The sequence below is a fragment of the Gopherus flavomarginatus genome, chromosome 21, assembly GCF_025201925.1.
Source record: "Gopherus flavomarginatus isolate rGopFla2 chromosome 21, rGopFla2.mat.asm, whole genome shotgun sequence".
NCBI classification, from domain to species: domain Eukaryota; kingdom Metazoa; phylum Chordata; order Testudines; family Testudinidae; genus Gopherus; species Gopherus flavomarginatus.
Window position 1 is genome coordinate 17947589 of NC_066637.1, and position 21750 is coordinate 17969338.

Genomic DNA, 21750 nt, shown 5'->3' on the forward strand with positions numbered 1-21750 from the left:
TCTGATGTGCATTTTGTACTGAGACAATGGTCAGAAGTAACTTATACCAAAGAGAATTCACATACCACTATCCCTCCAAAGCGCTGAAAGATGTTGCGAAGATCATGATAAGTGGTTGTTTTTTCAAGGTTACCAATGAAAAGAGTTCTTGTTGCTTTCGGGTGAAATTCATCTATCCTTTCATCCAAAGGGCGAAACTCATTCTCACTTTCCGTTTCTAGACATCATAGAGATGAAAAGCATATTGTAATATACTGAGGTGTTCTCAGTTTCTTGGAAAATCTATTTTTGGAATACTAGAAATTGTTTGAAGTGATATCACTGCCTCTCACAAAAATACAGTTGTGCCCTCTTAGATATCTGTGCACTCCACTGATGCCAGGAGTTTGAAATCTGTAAGTCATGCCACTGTATTAATGCCGAGGAAACGGGCCATAAGTTTTGATGCCCATAAGTTACGGCATTCTATCTTTGCTGCTCCAGAAGTTTATTCTTTTAACAAAATGTCTTCTACTACCAGGATTTAATTCAACAGGCTTCACTGTAGTCATGTATGTGTTCATCAGGTACATGGAAAAATGTTTTGATGGATCTATTTCTTTGACAATTAATTAAGTACAGTAGATTCCACTGCACTTGCTAAAGGCAAATAAATGAAAGCATAAACGTGTGTACCCAAAGTTATGGCTTTCATAAGTTGTATCATTTACTTCGTATTTCTCAAGGCCTTAAGGTGTCTGTCCTCCTTTCACAGCAACACTTGCAATTTAAGGCAGAAAAGAAATCTGTGAGGATTCAAACACCCATATGAATTGTTCTGGCTGGGAGACAGCCAACTTCAAGTACTACTATCCAAATTCCATTTTGTACTGTACCCATCACCTTCTAACCATGAAGTAATCATACTGTAGGCTTACTTAGTAAAATGAAGAGTTACACAGTTGGGGAAAGGGAGGCTAATGATATTTTTATGGAAAGGATACCTAAATGCCACACACCAATTAATTTATTAGAACATAGAAAGAAAATAATGTATCGAGAAACTACTCTAAAAATGTAACGCTCTTTTGCCAAGTTTGAAACCAGACAAGTTATTCTGTGTAACCAAGAAGTGTTTATACTTCATAGGAAGTTAAACATGTAAGACAGGGGTCCCCAACGTGGTGCCTGCTGGCGCCTTGGCACCTGCCGGGGCATCTAAGTGACCTCGCATACTGGCTGGCGGAGGAGCATCTGCTGAAATGCCGCCGACAAGCTGCATCATCCAGAGGCGTCGCCACTGACGCAGCTTGTTGGCGGCATTTCGGCGGCGATGCCTATTGACGTTGTCACTTCTTGGCGAGAATTTTGGCGGATGCTTGTCCGCCGCCACGGTCCTCCATGGCTCATCGTCTGGTGTCTGCCAAACGAAAAAGATTGGGGACCACTGATGTAACATATGCCTTAAGAAGCATGGACTATGCTAACTAAACTATGCCCTACATTTTACTGTGGAGATGAGGAGTAGCAGAACGCAATCTACTGGCCACTACAAATAACTATCTAACAAGGAAGGCTTCCTTCACTGAGGGTTTGCAGCTGTACAATTTTCTTCCTGTCTGATGTACCTAGAGTAGATCAATGGCATTCACTTTTCCTGCTGTGTGATTTATTCTGTCATTTTTACCAGTTAATTTAAATTATAGCTTTGCAGCAAAGCAGAGTAATTACAATGTTTCTTTTACTCAATTTGCTACCACCTTACAACAGTTACTGTATACGCACTACTCTTATAATGACTATATCCCGGAGGAAAATTAAGTTATCAACATATTTTCCCTTACCTGGTCCTATCCAGGCTGTCACTTCAATCTGCATTCCAAAGAATAATTTTCCTTTTGATGCATTCAGTGCTTTTTCCTGATCCTCCTGTTGTCGGAAGAACACCAGTCCATACCGCTCCTCGGAGGCCCCATGAATCTGCACTGATGTCACCTTTCCATATTTCTTGAACTCATGGAAAAGTCCATCCTTAAGGCTTGTATCTAAACCCACACACAAACAAGTAAAATACAAATATTATTTGCCAATATTATCAAAGCCACAAACAAGTTTTGATATTCTATCCAAATTGTGACTTTTGTTTTTATCTGACCTTCAGTTTTCACTGAAATTAAAATATATCTATCTATCTAAAATGATTGTAAGTTAATTTTGCATATTTAGGAGCCTCCAACTGGCCCTCATGTTTCTCTTTAGAATTGAGGCCCCACCCATGTAGATTTCCACATCACTGCAGCCAGTGAGGCAGCCAATGGCTACCTGAAGAGGGTACAACTACCGCTAATGGCATCCACCTAAGACAATGGGTATGGAGACATGTAAAATATCATTGTTTATTTCATTAACATCCTTGCTGTTCTCAATACGAGTGAGCAGATATTACTAAAAGCAATCCTGCAAAACTGGGTTGAATATATATCTATGAATACCACTGTTACATCACTTGTGCTAATCTTCTTGGAAAGACAATTGAGGCATGTGGGCTCATCCAGTGTTGGCAAAAACAACTGATCTGGGATTTCACAAGCTGCCTATGCATTTGAGAGGGAGAGTGAGAGGATGCTAAACAAAGGGCATTTTAGCAGACTATTCAGAATACCTTGATTTGCAACTCTCTTCCTTAGGATATATATTACTCAAACAAATACCTTCAAAGAACATTAAAATTGCAAAGTCAACCACTCAAATATCAGAAAATGCCAGAGATAAGGCTGTCTGTGCCACTTTAATTCAGCTTCCTTGTGCGTATGCATTAAGATATAGTCTGTAATCAAATACTATTTTTTCCACAGAATCCCTCCCTCATTCAGGCACAGGATGGATGGATGATCACTTAATGAGCAGCTATTCAATATTTCACTCCATCCTCTTGCTCAGTGTGTGATCACATGCCTTATTTAATGTACACTATTCAAACCCCTCTCTGAATACAGAATTATTTCCTTGTGGGCTTTTCTATGGTGCTGATCATTAAAGAAAAAGGAGTAATGGTCTCGAGTTGCAGTGGGGGAGCTTTATGTTGGATATTAGGAAAAACTTTTTCACTCAGAGTGGTGACACTGGAATGGCTTACCTAGGGAGGTGGTGGAATCTCCTTCCTTAGAGGTTTTCAAGGTCAGGCTTGACAAAGCCCTGGGTGGGATGATTTAGTTGGGAATTGGTCCTGCTTTGAGCAGGGGGTTGGACTAGATACTTACTGAGGTCCCTTCCAACCCTGATATTCTATGATTCCACAAAAGCAGCTGAGTGCTTGACAAACAATAATGAATGTATTTTCACAACAACTCTGTGAGGTAAGATGGTATTATTATACTTTTACATATGAGGAACTATATACAATTGTCAGAGCTCACCGCTAATTTCCAGTGACCAATCTGAGATGCTTATATAGCCTGATTTTTCAGAGAATTTAGAACTTTATATCTTAAAAGTACAGCTCCCAGTGACTTCAGTTGCAGCGATGAGTGGTCGCAGCCACAGAGTTTCCAGCTGGCCAACCATAAAATGAGGAACACACAATTAGTGGCCACCCATGAAAAATATGCTTTAAGTGACTGGCCCAGCAACACAGAGGAATTCTGACAGAAGCACGGATAGAAACTAGTTCTCCAGGGTAACATTCAACTGCTCTAACCATGACACCATCTCCTCTCTTTCTCATTCACTATACACCTTCCAAATGCTGCAACATGAGGCGGGATCCTCAAGATTAACAGCTTCATTAACTAGGCAACCCTATATTCATTCCCAGAGCACCAGTCATTGTGTGCGCTGAATAATGCAAAGGCCCTATGGTGAAAAAAGTGTGATTTCTTGTTATTAAATGCTGAATGAATGCATACATAGGAAGCCAAATTAAGATGGTCCAAGCCTTTCTTCTCCAGGTTCCTTGCCCTGTCTATCCCTCTATCCCACTCCTTTGCATTTTAGTCAGTTTTCTTCCTCCTTCTCCATATTGCCTGGGGGCCAACAGCAGGAGCACTGAGAACAGAGAGCCTATCTGCTCTCAGTTCCAGTACACGGCATCACAGTGGCTCAGAGCAGCAGATAACAGCAATTGCAGGGAAAGTCCTGCTCAGCGAGTGAGGCCTTGGGCTGGTGCATGTTCAATACAAACAGAAACTTCAGAGAATTTAGCTGACAAACTCTAAAGTTTATTCAGCATACACATGCTGCAAAATTTTTTTTTCCAAAGGCTTATAACTTTGTCAAATTTAGGCAGTTTTTCCACAGAGATAGGAAAGGACACATCCCTGACACAAGGTCCTATAATGCGAAGTGCTGGGCAAACTTCTCTCTATGCTACCAGCTCTGCCTGTAGTAAGTTAGGCTATGTATCAGAGGGGTAGCTGTATTACTCTCTACCCAAAAAAACAACAAGGAGTCCGGTGGCACCTTTAGGACTGACAGATTTATTTGGGCATAAGCTGCCACAGGTAAAAAGCCCACTTCTTCAGATGCATCATGCCCAGATAAATCTGTTAGCTTTTAAGGTGCCACTGGATTCCTCATTTTTATGTTAGGGCAGTAGTGTAGACATGGCCCAAGTTTCCGCTAAGTTGCACAGCCATCTATTAAGCCCCGCGCAAGGGCTAAGAGCTGCAACGGAGAGTGGCGCCTCTCCCCACAGCCCCAGCATGGACTTGCCCAGGACTTGCCAAGATCGGGGGGGAGATGAGCCCCTCCCACAGCCTGGCCCAGCCCAGGCCTGCGGGAGCTGTCGAGGAGCGGCACCTCTTCCATGGGCGGGCCGTAGCTGCTGCGGCGAGTCCTCCCTGGCCACACCCCTGTGCTCTGCCCTATCCCGCACCCTGAATCTCTCATCCCCAATCCCACCTTAGAACCCACGCCCCCAGCCAGAGCCGTCATCCCCTCCGCACTCCAACCCTCTGCCTCCTTCCCATACTCCAACCTCCTCAGCCCCCCCCACTCTCACCGCATTAATTTTGTTATGTGCACTAATACGAAGGTGATGTGTCATTGCACCTCCATATTGGTGCACATAACAAAATTCATTCCACACATGGACATAAAATATTAGACAGAACCTTGTTAGCAAAACTTCTGTTGCCTCAGAAGTATGAATATTCCGCCCCCCAAGCACAGCACTATGTTGGCATAGCTTATGCTGCTCATGGGGGTGGTTTATTTAGGCTGCTGGTACAGCTCTCTCCCATCACCATAGAGCATCTTCATCAGATGCACTACAGCGGTATTAGTATAGCTGTGCCGCCGCAGCACTGTAGGTGTTTTCATTTTCAATGATGCAAGGAGCAGATGGAATCCCGATATTCAAAGGCCATATAAAGGTCACTCCATTGACTGGCCAGAGGCACTCAAATATATAATTTTTCATTCTGTTTAACATCTTACCCCTCTGAATCTCTACCTTCAACAGAATAATACTGAAGTCTCCTGAATGTATCTTTGTTTAAGACTAAAGGCCTTTCATATATTATCTGACAATTTTATTATAACATTATTATAGCAATAACCTTGAAACTAAGTTTCCTAAACCATGGCTCATTAAACGGCACTTATATTTTCCCATGCAATATTAAATGATACTGGCAAATATTATTACAGAGGTTAATGAAATATTGCATTTACTTAATATCAGGTATGTATGACAAAGAATTTTTCTAATCAGCCTGCTCCCATCCCTCTTTTCTTCTCCCTTACTGACAACTCTGAAGAGACACTCTTTCACATATGGATTTTACCTGTTGAGCGCACTGGAAGATTTTGAACCTTGATCCCAAAACTTTTACGGGGCTCATCTTTCTCCAGAGATGGAAGCAGCTGGGATGTGGGTGCTGGAACTGCTGTAGACTGAACTGATCGTGCTGGAGACTCGTCACTGGAGCTGCTGCTGGAGTCACTGCTGTGAAAGGGGTAAAAGAAATAGCAACTCAGTGTGAAAAGAGAAACAGAATGAGCGGAGGCTGATTTATGTTTTTAATTTTAAAAACAGCTATCAGTTTATTCTTTTCTTTTTACTACTGAACAGTTATACATGCTCACCAAAGGCCATAAGTGCACGCTACTGAGTACTAAGGGACTATTCACATCACACACCATCTCACAGAAGCACTCAAAAGCATGAAGACAGTAACTATTCATTTCCCATATATAAATTATGTTCTATTTTAAAATAGCAATTAATACCAAACTGTGCTAACGAAGAAAACTACTTGGAGTGGATTCTTTAAAAGTGTTTCCCTTTTCCGCTCTGATGCGGAAAACCCAGTTTCCCAAGCACACCCCTGCTTGTACAAAGGAACTCAATCATCTTCAAATAGTCTCTTACAAAATCCTCGGAGGAGACAGGGAGGAGATAGTCAAGGAAACAGAATATGGGTAAAATGTCAAATAGATCCTGTTAATTAAATCTTCTCCATTATGATGGAATGTAAGTGCAATACAAAGTTTCATCAGCTTAGGAGTTGTGTGGGAAGACTGAAAAAAACATACAGGTCTGCTGAAGCCTTAAAATCCCTTTCAGCATTCTCATGCATAAAAGGAAATGCTGTGGCATTGCCAGGTGCTTCCATCAATCTGAAAATTGGCTTAATAGTTTCTCCCCAATGTGGCAGCCACATCTTTAAAAAGATTCCCATCTCTGAACAGATGATACTGGAAACTAACATCCCTTGGAGAAAACTAATGCATGTTTTTGCGAACTGTTCGACAATTACCTAAGTGTACGTTACCCATCAAACACTGTTCACAGCCTCTACACAGAAGCCTCCATCTCAAAAGTAAACTTTAGGGTAAAGGACTTTGGTCCCAAGAACATTTGTATAAGCAGTGGAACAGGAATTGCACACCAGATCAAGCCAGTAATCTATTTAGTCCAGTATCATGACTGACAGTGACTACTATTAGATGCTCCACAGAAGAGTGCAGGGAATCCTCCATAGTAGACAACTGTGTTAGAACTTGCTCACGTTGGAGGGGTCTTCTTACTCCCTCTGGGTTGCTGGTTTATGCTCAAAACCAGGGATGGTCAAACTACGGCCCGTGGGATCTGGGCCATGGGGTTGCCAGCCTTGCGGTATGGCAGGCCTTGGGCTGCTCTGGGAAGCGTCCAGCATCATGTCCCTGCAGACTCTGTGGAAGAGAGGAGGCAGAGGACTCCGCACACTGCCCTCGCCTGCAGGCACTACCCCCAATGGGAGCTTCGGGGAGGTACCTACAGACAAGGGCAGCACATGGAGCCTTCTGTTCCCTCTCCCCCAGGGGCCACAGAGACTTGGTGACAAAGCGGCACAAGGCCAGGGCAGGCAGGGAGCCTGCCTGCCCTGGCCCCAGTGCACACTGCTGCCACCCCAGAATCACTCCAGGTAAGCGGCACCAGGCAGGAGCCTGCACCTCAAACCCCTCCTACACCCCAATCCCTTGCCATGAGCCCCCTCCCACACCCCAACTCTCTACCTCGAACCCCCTCATACACTCTGCACCCTTCCTCTGCCCCAACCCCTTGCCCTGAGCAACTTCAAGCACACTGCAAACCCTCCCACACCTCAGTCCCCTGCCCCAGCCCTACATTCATGGCCCTGCAGGCAATTTCCCCACCAGATGTGACAAGAAGTTTGCTCACCCTTGCTCTAAAATAAAGCATGAGGTTTTATATCCCTGGGGAAAAATAATTCTATGTTCTCATTTTCTGCCAAACACCTAACTCCTTTTTCTGAATTTTGCTGAGCACTAAGTCAAAATAATATCTTCAGGTTAATGTATTATGTACAAAAGTACTTTAATCAGTTTTAAATTTGTTGCTTTTCAATTTCACTTACTATTCCTTTTTTTTTATATTGTGAAAAATAATAAATAAGAGCAGGTTGTTTACCTTCTCTACACCATTAAAGCTCCAGTTAGGGCTGGGGTCCCATCTTGCTAGGCACCATACAAAACACAGAAGAGAGTCTCTGCCCCAAAGTGCTTAATTACAATTTAAAAGACAAGAACAAAAAAACTTACCAGAAGTACACAGCTTGTCAATTACTTTCTTCCCAGTTTTCCCTTTACAGAACAGCTCCCCACCCCTGCCAGCCTCCCATGTCTAGCAGCCAGCCAAACTTCTTCACAGTCCTTGCTCCTCCCAAGCATCCTCCTCCTACTCTCCCCTGGCTCCACAGCAAGACAGAGGGAATAATGAACTACCAAGAGTGCGTGAATGCCTGCTTGCAGCCACTTCCATTCCCTGTAATGGGAGCTATATCCCATGCTCATCCCCAGGGCAGGTGGCCCATATGATCCAAGCCTTGATCCCCCAAGTGTCCCATTGATCAAAGGATTTCGTTGAGGTATCCACAACGATGCCCAGGTCTTTTCCCCAAGCAATGCACAGGACTAGTTAAAATTATTTCTTCCAGTGCACGTTACTTTGCACTTACCAACCCTCTGAATTTTATATCCCTGAGCTGCCCATTCACCTAGCTTTGTTATGTCCCTCACAGGTTTCTCACCGTCTACACTAGTCTTGACTAAATGCAGTTTTTGCCACCTCACGATTTCACTCCCTTTTTTTCCAGACAATTAATATATTAAAAAAAAACTTCCCTCCTAAAAATAAACCATGAGGCAACCCACTGGTAATCTTTTGCCCTGTGATCTTTTATTCCTTCTGTTTTTTAGAAAATTTCTAATTCATGACAGCATTTTACCTCAAGCTTTTCCATCACAATGAAAACCTTTTGTGCAGTACCTTGGGGAAGAGGGGACACATAATTTGCACCATGCCAAGAGATTTCTATTAGTCTAAACAGGAATGCTGGTAATATCAATTATTAAGAAACAGATTGGCAAAAAGTGTGGAGAACTTCTTTGAAGGATGAGGCAGCACTTATATTGTTCCTTTCTCGAAGTGAAAATGCTGAAAGAGATTTTCAATCTTCCTTCACAACTCCTAAGCTGTTAAAGCTCTGTATTATACTTCATTAAATCTTCCCCACGGTTAAACAGCACAATATTTTGCATTTTACACTTAACTCTACTAAAATTTTACCTGAGTGATATGAGAGATACTTGTAATTTTTTAGGCATCAGAGTACAAAGTATTATCCACAATGATAGCACTTAACTCATACTTTATTATTCCTTTTTTGACTGTATTAGCCACATATAGCATTTTTTGATAGCTTAGTAAAATCAGAATGGTCTGTATTTAAACAAAGGTGTTCCATTAAGAGAAAGAACCTCAAGCACTCAGGATGCTGGGGCAGCCTTAGCAATAGAACTAATGCAAACACCTGGACAATAGAAGAATTTTTCAGAGACGATGATCATGCCCACAAACTTTTACTGATTTTGATGGGAGCTGAGTACGCATCTTCCTCTGCAAATCAGACCATTGGTCCTTAAAAATATATTGAAAAAGATAAACCCACCCATGTATAATCCTGAGACATGCCAGAAATGTAAGTTTTATATTCATTTCCTTGGGTTTTAAAGAGAAAAAACACTAGAAAGGATCCAGTACACAGACGATGTGTATTTTTGTTTTGGTTTTTAAAGAGAAAGGGAGAATGAATGAATGTTTCCAGCTGAAGAAACACAGAGATAAGCATGGAAAACATTTGCATGCCTGAATTTTCAACCTCTGAGAATTGGGGTATGATGGAATGCTTAATTAAAGCTGTGTTCCAGGAGAGACATGGAAAACAACATTAAATTAAGGCATCTGATAGCAAATAATACCTATAATCTCAAAAAGGAAAAACATATCCTTTTAAGCCATCCTTCAAAATTGAAAATGTGCTAGCTATATAGAGATGTGCCCTACGCAACTAAGGTTAGAATTTGGCTGTTTGCTAAAAAACTAACAGTATTTAAAATACCTTCTCATTGTCAGCTTAGAAATACAGGAATTTTACTAAGATTTCTTCCAACAAAACTTGTTTAATACCAGTAATTCATAGTTTTATATTTAAAGCAATTAGAAAAACAACTATTTCAGAAGCTAGGAAGTTTAATACAAGATGAAAACAGATGACCTTAAACAATCCTTCCCATCATGCTCGTTGACAAATTTTTCACAGTTAAATCAGTGATTTGTGTCAAGCCAAAAAGAGAGAAAATGGTTTCAAAACCTATAATTTTGTTTTCCCCCTCCGGCTATAATGCAAAAATCAGACTGTACATGTTTAATTTTTTCATAACTAAAATAAAATGTGCTCTTGCGCACAGCCTTTCCTCACGATAAGAAAAACTGCTCGTCAGCATCCATGTAGACTTACTGGGACATAATGCTACCAAAAAAGAATAGCCAATCTTTTGAAATGAGGTGGGGGTGGTCCCGTGCTGCAATCGTATTAATGGTGGGCAGACTCCTGCGCCCATACAGGACCCCACAGGCTTTATGGGATACTGTCACTGTGTAATGGACTAGCTGTGGGGATCGCATTACAGAATTGGGGGCCAAAACTTACTTGCATCACTGGTTTAAGCCTTTTTTTCTTGTTTAAAATTGTGAGGGGGAAATCCCAAGTCATATTACAGTATCATAACATATTCAGGTCTCACTCTGTTCTTTCAATGACTTGAGAGAAAAGGTTTACACCATCCTTTCCAGGAAAATACCATCTTCTCAAGTAATAGTATTTTTTCAGTTCTGGCAACAAATTATAAAATTATACTATAATTTACATTTATATATGAAAAATGAATGCGCTTGAAAAAATGAACACACAGAAAGTTCTTCTCTTTGTACCCCAGCAAAAAGGAGATAAAAAAGAGACTCCAAATCAGTCAATGTAACACGGATACCTGCTGTTTTCTGTCAATGGCAGGCTGTGCTGAACCAAGGAATCTCACAACCTGCCATACCCTTTTGTAATTTTAAAATGTGGGACAATTGTCATTTCTGTGACTTGATTTCAGAACTCTGAGTCAGCTGTAACTGTGGTAGCTGCTGTTATTACAGCTACAGCAATGAGGAAACACTGCAGCCACTCATGTAAAATAAATTACAAAGAAGCATTAATGCACGCTGAAGGCAACATACCGACAAACTTCAGGTTTTAAAATCGAGCCCCTCGTAGTCAGAATGGGTAAGAAACCCATCTGAAATCCTTTGTAATTTTTTTTCAGGGGGAAATTTATGCCAAATTGCAACACAATAATATTAAAATGACTTACTTATAACTCCCTTTAGAAAGAGCTTATAAGCATAATTAGTAACTGATCCTTAACTCCTTTAGCAGTACTCGGACATTAAATTTTTCTCCAAAACTACCTGAAATCAGCAGCTCTGCTTAGATCAGTTAGAAGTCAATCAGCAGTCAGGATAAAGACTATCTCCTTCAAAGATCTATTAAGGACAGTTAAGAAAGGACAACCCTTATCAGCATGAAGCCCAGCTTACTAAATAGGTTATTCACTGTGCTTGGTGTCAGCAGAAGATTTCCAGTTCTAGTCAGGAAATCACAAGTAGCTCAAACATGGAAACAATGTTTTCCTTCTTACCACATGACCAGTGTTAAGTTGTGGTGATTATTTGCATGCAAAAAATATCTGCTTACGATTTACTCATATGCCACTGATTTCCACCATGAGGAAGTTTACCCCTTTTAATTCCCCTGATGATATACAACAGGGGTCGGCAACCTTTCAGAAGTGGTGAGCGGAGTCTTCATTTATTCACTCTAATTTAAGGTTTTGCGTGCCAGTAATACATTTTAACATTTTTAGAAGATCTCTTTCTATAAGTCTATATAGTATACATACAACAGTTTAGTTATAAAGTAAATAATGTTTTAAAAAATATGTTTAAGAAGCTTCATTTAAAATTAAATTAAAACGCAGAGCCCCTCAGACCGGTGGCCAGGGCCCAGGCAGTGTGAGGGCCACTGAAAATTAGCTCGCATGCCGCCTTCGGCACACATGCCACAAGTTGCCTACCCCTGATATACAACATGCTTTTGAAGAATTCTCAGTTGGCTCTATGGATCTAACATGGTAGACTGCAAGAAAATACTGCCAGAGAACTTGACATACAGTTCTGAAAAGTTTAATTTATTGCTTATAAAAATAAATGGTTACTGCTAAAGGGGTGAGGGAGAAAGGATACTGGTAACTGCAAAGGAAAAATTGTTCCCCATTGTTTAGTACTGCTGGCTCAGAGATTTGTCATATTCCATGCCAGAAGTAGAGTAAGTCATCCCTTACACATTTTGTAAAGCACTCTGGGAACTTTTCTGGATGAAAAAGTATGTATTGAAATAGGCAGACAGATAAGTTATTCAGATTTCTTTTACTGCATACAAGAGGTCTAGTACTCTAGAAATGCACAATTTACACTACAATACACAAATTAAAATGACATTTAATCATCCTCACAAACAATAGCTCATCAAGCTCCTCCTTTCTCAGTGCCAGAATAAAGAGATACGCCTTTCTGCACATGCCTGCAAGGTCAACAAGCTCGGGTTATTTTGGACCAAAATAGGGAATACGTTCCAAAGCTGAGGGCCTCTCTAGTTCAAATGCCTCTGTTGATTATAACTGCCATACATATACTAATACAGATATTTGTTTATCTCCTGTATAAGTCTAGTAGGAGCCACTCCTTGAAACCTAACTGAACTCAGATCTATTGTTCTATTTAAGTCTCTCTCCAATAAACTGTAAAATGATTAAGTATAGGACTTGCAACAAGGCAAAACGCAGTCACCATTGGTCTCTAGTAACCCATGCTTCTGTTTCACCATAACCAGACAGAAATTATTACAACTAGATTTCAACTGTTGAAAAAAGTAGCTCCTGTAATCTCAAGAGGTGTGGTGTGGAGGTTTAACACGTCTCTTCTTCAGAGATGATTCACTTTGATGTAACAACACTGACCTGAATAAGAAAGAGGATCAGCTGGTGGTGGCTCTGTATATTACTAAATGCCCTGTAAGGCAACACTGGCACATGTCTAGGAATAACCTGCCCCTCAAGTCTGTGAGGAAGAATGGCTTTACTGGTTAAGATAAGAAGTCATTTAATCTAAACTGAATGACAGCAGAAATTGAGTCAACCTACTACTGATTCTCCTAACTGAGACCAAAATGTTAGACTCTCTTACTCTATTTTCAGATTAGAGGGTAATAGTTGAGGTAGGTTCAGCACATTAATGTACAATATACATTGTTTATTAAATAGAAGATCAGGGTTCAAACAACGGGTTCAAACAACGTTTTAATGTGAGTACATAAAATTGATTTGGCATGTACAAATGTCTGGAGGACCCAGGATTTGAAATAGATGAGGTGCTACATCAAATCTTCTTTCCACGTATTTCACTATGTCCACAATCTCGGCCTTACGGTACTTTAACGTTTGTATTCAAAAGCATATTGGGATGCAATTATGACAGTCTCAGCATTCTCAGGTCTCTGAAAACTTGCCACCCAAGGAATTTTGGTCTGTAAATGTCACACTTTATAAAATAATAAAGCACAGATGTACAAAATCTGAAAGAACTGAAAAAAATCAGACTGTGCATGAGCAGGGAATAATCATGCAACACCGGTGCATTAAAAAAAAAATCATATGCTGCTCAAGGGGGAAAAAATCATTAAAACAAATCTATAAAAATGCAACGATCACGTAAGAGATAGTTATTAACCTTTTTGTAACTGTTGTTCTTTGAGATGTGTTGCACACATCCATTCCACGTTAAATGCACACCTGGTTTGCACACAGTCACAATACATTTTTCCCTCAGTGGTACCCATCGGGCTGGCTCTAGTACCTTCTGGTGCCGCTTGCTTATAGCGCAGGATAAGGGGACCAGCTGACCTTGCACCCTCTCAGTACCTTCTTGCTGACTAACTCCAACAGAGGGGAAGAAGGGTAGGTCATGGAATGGATATGTGCAACACATCTTGAAGAACAACAGTTACAGAAAGGTTAGCAACCATCTTTCCTTCTTTGAATGCTTGCAGAAGTCCATTCCACATTAGGTGAATCCCAAGCACTATCCTAAAAGTAGGTTCATGAAGATGCGGATTGCAACACTGTCCTACCAAAGCCAGCATCGTCCCTGCCTTGCTGGGTGATGACATGGTAGGAAGAAAAAGTATGTACCGACAACCAGGTCACCGCTGAGGAAGCTTGTGCTCTCGTAGAATAGGCAGTCAGGATGGCAGGTGGTGGAACACCTGCCTGCTCATAGCATGTGTGAATGCAGGAAGTGATCAACGATGAAATTCTCTGAGCCAAAATGCGTAGGCCTTTCATCCTATCTGTTACTGCCACCAAGAGCTGCACGGATTTATGGAACAGCTTGGTCTTTCTATATAGAAAGCTAAGGCATCCAGTGTGTGGAGACACTGCTCCCTCCGTATTCTTGTGCAGTTTTGGGAAGAAAACTAGCAGGAAAATAGCCTGATTACTATGAAACCATGTTCAGGAAGAACACAGGATGTTGTACCTTGTCCTTAAAAACACTGTGTATGGGGGTTCTGAAGTAAGGGCCCTGATCTCCGAGACCCTCCTAGCCAAGGTAATTGCTATCAGAAAGACAAGCTTCCAGGAAAAGTATGACATATATGACTGATGCTAATGGCTCAAAGGGAATGCCCATGAGTCTTGTCAGGACGAGGTTTAATTCCCACAGGGTTCCCGGAATGGGTTCCCAGATCTTCCATTATAGCCCTTCTAAGCCCATAAGGAGGTAAATAGACATTTCATGTGAAAAAACTGACCGACCATCTACTGGAGGATGGAAAGCTGAGATGGCTCCTAGGTGTACTTTAACAGATGAAATAGCTAGGCCTTACTGTTTCAGATGAAGCAGATATTCCAGCACAGTCTGGAGAGGTGGCTTAGTGGGTGAGAGGGTTCGATGGCATGATCCAATGGCGAAACGTTTCCACTTGGCAAAGTAGCTTCAGTAGATTGTTTCCTGCTGCCTAGCACAACCTGGTGGACTTGCTTCGAACAGGCCAGTTCCACAGGATTTAACCATGGAGCTTCCACACGGCCAGGTGGCGAGCACTGAGGTTTGGGTGGAGCATTCAGCCATGATCTTGCAAGATCATGTTGGGGGTGGGGTGGGCAACCTTGGGGTTGCTCCTGACAGGTCTAGTAATGTGTAGAACCAGTGTTGGGGGCTACAAGAATAACCCCTACCCTGTCCCACTTGACCTTTAGTAAGATTTTGTACATGAGAGGAGTGGGGCAGTGGGTGGAGGAAATGCATAGAACAGGTGCTTTTTCCAAGGGAATAGGAAGGCATCTGTGAGCAAGCCTGGGCTGTGGCCGTACAGGGAGCAAAACTGATGACATTTCATGTTCTGCTTGGTCACAAACAGGTCTATGAGGGGAATCTCCCACTGCAGGAAAATGGTCCTTACTATATTGGAGCAAAGGGACACTTATTGTGAGAGGAGAAAGACCTGCGGAGGTGATCTGACAGCTTGTCTGGGCTCCCAGAAGGGGAGAAGCTTCAAGGTGGATTGAGTGCTTCATGCAGAACTCGCACAAGTAAATGGCCTCTTGATACAAGGGAAGATCTGGCCCCTCCCTGCCTGTTCACATAAAACATGGCTGCCGTGTTGTCCGTAAGGACTCATACAAGCTTGCTGGCAATATGGGGTAAAAATGTCTGGCATGCTAGGCAGACCGCTCTGAGCTCTCTGACACTGATATGCAAGGAGAGCTCCTCCTGGAACCAAAGACCTTGTGTCCTGAGGTGCCCCAGGTGAGCCCCCAACCTAGCTTGGATGCATCTGAGATTAGGGATACCAACAGTGGATGTCTGACGAAGGGAATGCCAAAGCCTACCGACTGGGGATCCCTCCACCATTCAAGGGAGGCAAGGACCAGAGCGGGAACCGTGAGCACCGAGTCTAAATGATGACAGTTCGTTAAATACACTAAGGCCAGCCAAGACTTTAGGGGTCTAAGGCAAAGTCCCAAATGCTGCACCACATATGTGTACGCAACCATATGATCCAATAGTCTTAGGCAGAAATGGGCTGTCATGACCAGGTGGGCCTTGACCTGCGAAATCAGTGACACCATTCTTCAGAAGTGGGCTTCCAAACAAGCTCACTGGGAGGAAGACCCTGATCTGGGTAAAATCAAGCACCACTCCAATAAACTCTATCCTCTGTACTAGGATGAGTGTTGACTTCTGCTCGTTTATCAGCAGGACAAGTGCTCAAAAGGTTGCTTGAACGAGATGGATGCTGGCTTTCTCCTGGGCCTGGGACCAGTCAGTCATCGAGGTAAGGGTATACTTGCACCCCTCAGCATCTCAGGAAGGCCCCGCTACCACCATGCATTTCACGAAGACCCATGGGACTGCTGACAAGCCAAATGGGAGGATAGTAAACTGGTAGTGTGTCTGGTTAACAAACAAGAGAAATCTTCTGTGACCTCGAAAAGTGGAGATGTGGAAATTGACATATTTCAAATCGAGTCCCCTGGATCCAGGAAGGGAATGATGGAGGCCAGGGAGACCATGCAGAACTTCGGCTTTTTGAGATAACTGTTGAGGCAATGCAGGTCTAGGATAGGTCAAAGGGGGTCTACAACCTTCGGGATTAGGAAATAACAGGAGTAAAGCCATTTCCCCCTCAGATTCTGAGGTACCTCCTCCATGGCTCCTATCCCGAGGAGGGCTTACACCTCCTGGGATAAACATTGCTCATGAGAAGGGTCCCTGAAGAGGGACAGGGATGGGGGGTTGGAAGGAGGGGTGGAAATAAACTAAAGCATATAACCTTCCTCCACTGAACTCTGCACCCAACTGTCTTTGGTGATAAGGGATCACGCCAAGCTTAAGTGGGAGAGGTGATCTGAAAACAGGTGAACAGGATCTGGTATAATGCCTTTGGGCACCCCCATCCAAAGTTCTGCTTGGAGCCTCTTGAGTATTGGGAGGGCCAGGTAGCAATGGTAGCTATCTGACCAGATCCTGACAGGGTGGCAGAGCTGAGTAGCAGGCCGGTTGTTCAGGCCTGACGTGCTTCCTTGAAGGAACTCAGGGCAGAGACACCCAGGGACCTGAGGGTAGCTCTGGAGTCCTTCAGATCATGGAGCCTTGGGTCTGTTTGCTCTGAGGAGAGCAAAGCTCTCACAAATGGAAAGTCTTAAAGGGACTGATGAACCTCCAGCCGGTAGGCCCGAGGACTGGAGTCAAGAGCACCTTCACATGGCTACTGCCGATGTCATAGCTCTGGCTGACATATCCGCTGCACCCAGAGCAGCTTGAAGGGAAGCCCTGGCTATAGCCTTCCTTTCTTCCACCAGAGCAGAGAACTTCTGCTTGAGTTCTTGGGAGAGCAAGTCAGTGACCTCTGACACAGAGTCCCAGACACTGAAAATGTACCTCACTAGCAATGCCTGCTGGTTGGAGATGCAGAACTGTAAGGCGCCAGTAGAATACACCTTTCTACCACAAAGTGCAGTGTCTTTGAGTCTTTTGCCTTGGGGATTGCACCTTGCAGCCCCTGCCTGTCCCTTTCATTGGCCTACGAGACCACAAGGGACACGGGAGGGGGGTCAAAATATAGGTATTCATACCCCTTCACGGGAACAAAGTACTACTTCTCTGCCCTCTTCAAAGTGGGGGCAGAAAGGATGGTGTTTGCCACAGCATTTTGATTGGATCCATGATGGCCTCATTGAGGGGTAGACGCAACTTCGACGGGGCTACTACAGCTGAGATGTCAACCAGACCGTGGTAGGACTTTAACTACCTCCACTTCCAGCCATAGGTTTGAGGCCACTCTCTTCAATAGCTCCTGGTGAGCCTTGAAGTCATCCTGGGGCATTGAACTGCCCATCCTCAACACTGCCTCTTCTAGGGAGGAGGCGGTGGCACCAGCCTGAACTGGCACATGGCCCTCCTCTCCTTCTGCACCAACTAGAACCCATAGTTCCAGGTTCTGAGGATCGGTACTGGGTTCAGTACCAGAGTCCAGATTGTGCCCCTGCTTCGTGCAACAGATGAGCCCTTCTCTCTGACACCACAGAGTAGGAATGGCCAGGAGGAGGGTTGGGCACTGGAGGAAAACCCCAGGGGTTCCAAAAAGGTGACTGTATTTCTATGGGCCAATGCCCACAGGGCCAGACACTCAGAGGCATAGGCACTGACGTTCTAATATGCCAGGGATGATCATCACAGGTGGTAAGAAGGAAGTGAGAGGGTGCGGAGTTGGCCAGTCCTCTTATGATGTACCATGAGCACGCGGCACTAAAGCCGACTGAACAGGGTAACACCGAGGGACAAATTTCCGGTGACTGTGCATGGGGCATGTATGCATCTGATGTGGAATGGGCATGTGCAAGTACTCGAAGAAGAAAACTGGGATACCCTCTATCCCTCATCTTTTCCTCTCTTCACAACTGTAAAGGAATCCTATAATAATCTCATGTTAGAGTGCTTCATAATTTGAAATCTAACTAAACAAACACAAACACCAGAAGAAACTGTGTTGATTTTTGGAATTTCTTGGTATTACTGAATCACCTAATGTATTCATTTCATTTTTTTAAATTAGTTGTCCCTTCCCTCATAGTCCCTGGTCAGAAGGCCCAGGTTGCGCTTGCCAGGCCAATAACTACAGTATTTTTAACCCCCGATTACTAGGATTTTACAATGTTATCTTTTAGTTTCATTCCAGGACAATATGAATTCCTATTATTAATTATATTGGTATGGTTAGGAAATACCAAAAATTAATTTAATCTGTCCCATGATTGGCTTCAGCCAACTGTTTAAGTGATGCTGATGGGAGAAAGGAAATCACTTCAAAGAATTTACCACTTCCAAAAAATCTATCCATAAAGGCATCTGCCTAAAATTTCCAGTTGGTTGAAAATGCAGCAGGCTATATCTGCACTACAAAGCATATGTCAGCACACTCTCCTATAGTAGATGCAGCCTACAGCAACATAAGCAGTTTTGCTACCAGTGTAGGAACACCTCTCTGAGCAACATTAGCTATGCTCTTCTGTCAGCATACCTGTATCTAAACTGTGGGTTTTGTCTGCATAGCTATGTTGATATGGAGTAGATGGGGTTTTTTTGGTGGTGGTAGTGGGGTTTGTATTAATCTTCAAAGCTCTTTATAAGTGACTCAAGTTACCTGAGAAACCACTGCTGCAATCACGGCCTTTTAAAACATGTATGTTACTTGGGAACAAGGGAACTAACAAAGCTCAAAAATAAACTCCTCCTTAAATCAGGAAAAAGAGCTCTCTCCACAGCTCACCACAACCACAGAACTCAATGCTAGGGAAACAAAGTAACGCTGAAGTTCACCACCATCCAAACAAAGTATAAACTCCACTTCTTGACTACTTTCCCACAATTAAAGTTAACTCCCACCAACACATGGAGCAAAGAAAGGGGTGGAGGGGTGAGGGCAAGCAACAATCCTCCTCTTTCACCACTAACTTCAGTGGAAGCAGAATTAGACGAGGGGTGAGCACTTGTGAAAACCATCCTGTAAGTAAAATTTTCAAAAGTCTGAGGTACTTGGATATCCCAATAATGGGGAACACAAGATAAATAGATATGGTCTATGTAATTTCTAATATTCATAACTTTGATTTTCACTCACATAAAAAGTATTATGTAACTGTTGTTTCTAATATGAGTAAGTTAGAGTAACAGCTCCTATTTCTGAATAACCACCAGTGACCAATACACACTATGGCATTGCCTATACTAGCTTTAAAAAAAAAAAAATTAAAATCTCACCATTACCCTACAAATATTTCCATATAGGTGCATCTCTATTGGTGCTTACCACACAGTGGAGCACTAGAGCAGACAGGCTGCTGGCATCTTAACCACCGTGTTTAAACCTGCTCTGAGCAGGGTTTACATGACAGATGGTGGTAGCTTGGCCTTACTGAAGTCTATAGCAAAACTCTCATTGACATCTATAGGACTAGGATTTCATTCTGTGTTTACAATGCTGATGGACTGATCTCCACTAGTGCTCTCATTCTCAGTTGCTCACATTGGTGATAATACAATGATGGGAAGTATTAAGAAAAATGCTTGCAAAGAAACAACATAATTCACAGGAGGGCGGCTCTATTTCATAGAATAAATTGCGTCTAGCCCCTCGGGTTGAAATGGCCATAAAACAGCAAAAAAACAACTTTTACCAACTATCTGTGCACAACCTAAATTAATACTTCACAATTTCCACCTAAAAATGGATTAAATCTTCAAAATGATTCAAGTTCAACAGCCATGAGAGGCATGTATGTGTTATGATCCTTATTTTTTCAAATGGAAAAACTGAGGCAGAAAGAGGCTAAATGCCTTGCCTAAGGTCACTCAGTGAGTCAGTGAAAGCAGGAAGAGAAATGATCTACTGTCTCTCACTCATGTGTTCTAATCTTTAGACCACAATCCCTTTAAAAAGAAAAGAAAGCAAAGTTCTGAGATAATTAAAAATACAACTCTGCAGTGCTTTCACTAAAAGATTAATTAATTTATTGTAAAAAGATGTGTTACAAGAAGAATTATGTACAAATTAGGGGACTGTTGCATTTTTTCAAAGAAAGACTATATAAAAAATTTCTGCTTTTAAGTATTTTATTGTCTGCTGAGTCAAGGAGTAAGTGGAATTTGAGGGAATTTTTTCCCCTTCTGTTCAAGTCAGTTCCCTGGAGAGCCAATATTTTTTAAAAAACAGTTCTAAAAACATTTTGGTTAAACTATATTGACTATGTCAAATATTATATTTTTGTCTAGAAGCACTCCTGATTATACTTCAGATGTTTACTGTACATATAAAAATACTTGCTCCCTGAAGAGCTCAAAAAGTGAACTTTATTACTGTATCATTTTAAAACATCCTTTAGGTCTCTTAAAAATGCAGGATGTGATTCACCACTAAGATATTTCAGTCTTATGATGGTGTAGCTTCATTTCAATGTAAAACTGCAATAATGCAGGGGTGAATCAGGACTAAACACTGCAGAATAAATATTTATCTCCATCTTCACAATGCTGTGCTAACAACTAAACAAAATATCACTTGTTGAATTTCTAGTTTGCTAGGGTTTAATGTGATTTTGAAATCATGTATCCTCTCTGGCATAAACAAACAATTGTTCTTCAGATGGGAGTTGCATTTAAAACCAGTGCCAAGATAAACAGCTGATAAACAAATGCCTCCTAAGTAAAATTTGGAACATGCAAAGGGCTTAATATAGAAATTCCATTTATGGTAGATATCACTTTTTGTAAGTTTAGCATGTCTAAAAATGGTAGTCTTTGTCAAAACATTGAAATGGAAAAGAAAAATGGACAAAGTAACTTTCATAATCACAATAAGAATTAATACATACGTAAGGGATATTTCTGACCCCAGAAACATGGGTTCTGATTCTCCATTGCCTTGCACCTTGTGCAGTCATTTAAACTAATGCAAAGCAAGTGTAAATCACTGCCATTCTGATTGGATTGCCTTTTATATCCGCTTTGCACTTATGAGGAGGTCTGTCCAAGACGCTGAACAACAGAGAATCAAGTCTATAATGTTCAGTTCTATGGCCCTAATCTACATATAGTATAAAAGACAAGGATTGACTGGCAGTATGTTAGAGATTAATTTTCAATTTAAGCCTGCAGAACTGATGGAACAACAAAGGAACACCTTTCCTAGAAGTCATTTGATTTTTATTTATTTTTTAAATCCGCAGCATGCTCAGAGATATATTTTTGAAAGGAACAAGCAC

General features: G+C 42.1%; 1 protein-coding gene across 1 annotated transcript in view; it reads right to left on the minus strand.

Annotated features, from left to right (window-relative positions):
* SPEN (spen family transcriptional repressor) overlaps positions 1–21750 on the minus strand; it is a 93156-nt gene that overhangs the window by 25395 nt on the left and 46011 nt on the right. Inside the window, exons 4-6 of the mRNA XM_050931298.1 lie at positions 5766–5926; positions 1824–2024; positions 66–217 (exon numbers count right to left, since the gene is read on the minus strand). Coding sequence (XP_050787255.1) covers positions 66–217; positions 1824–2024; positions 5766–5926 — 514 coding nt within the window. The remainder of the gene's footprint in view (positions 1–65; positions 218–1823; positions 2025–5765; positions 5927–21750) is intronic.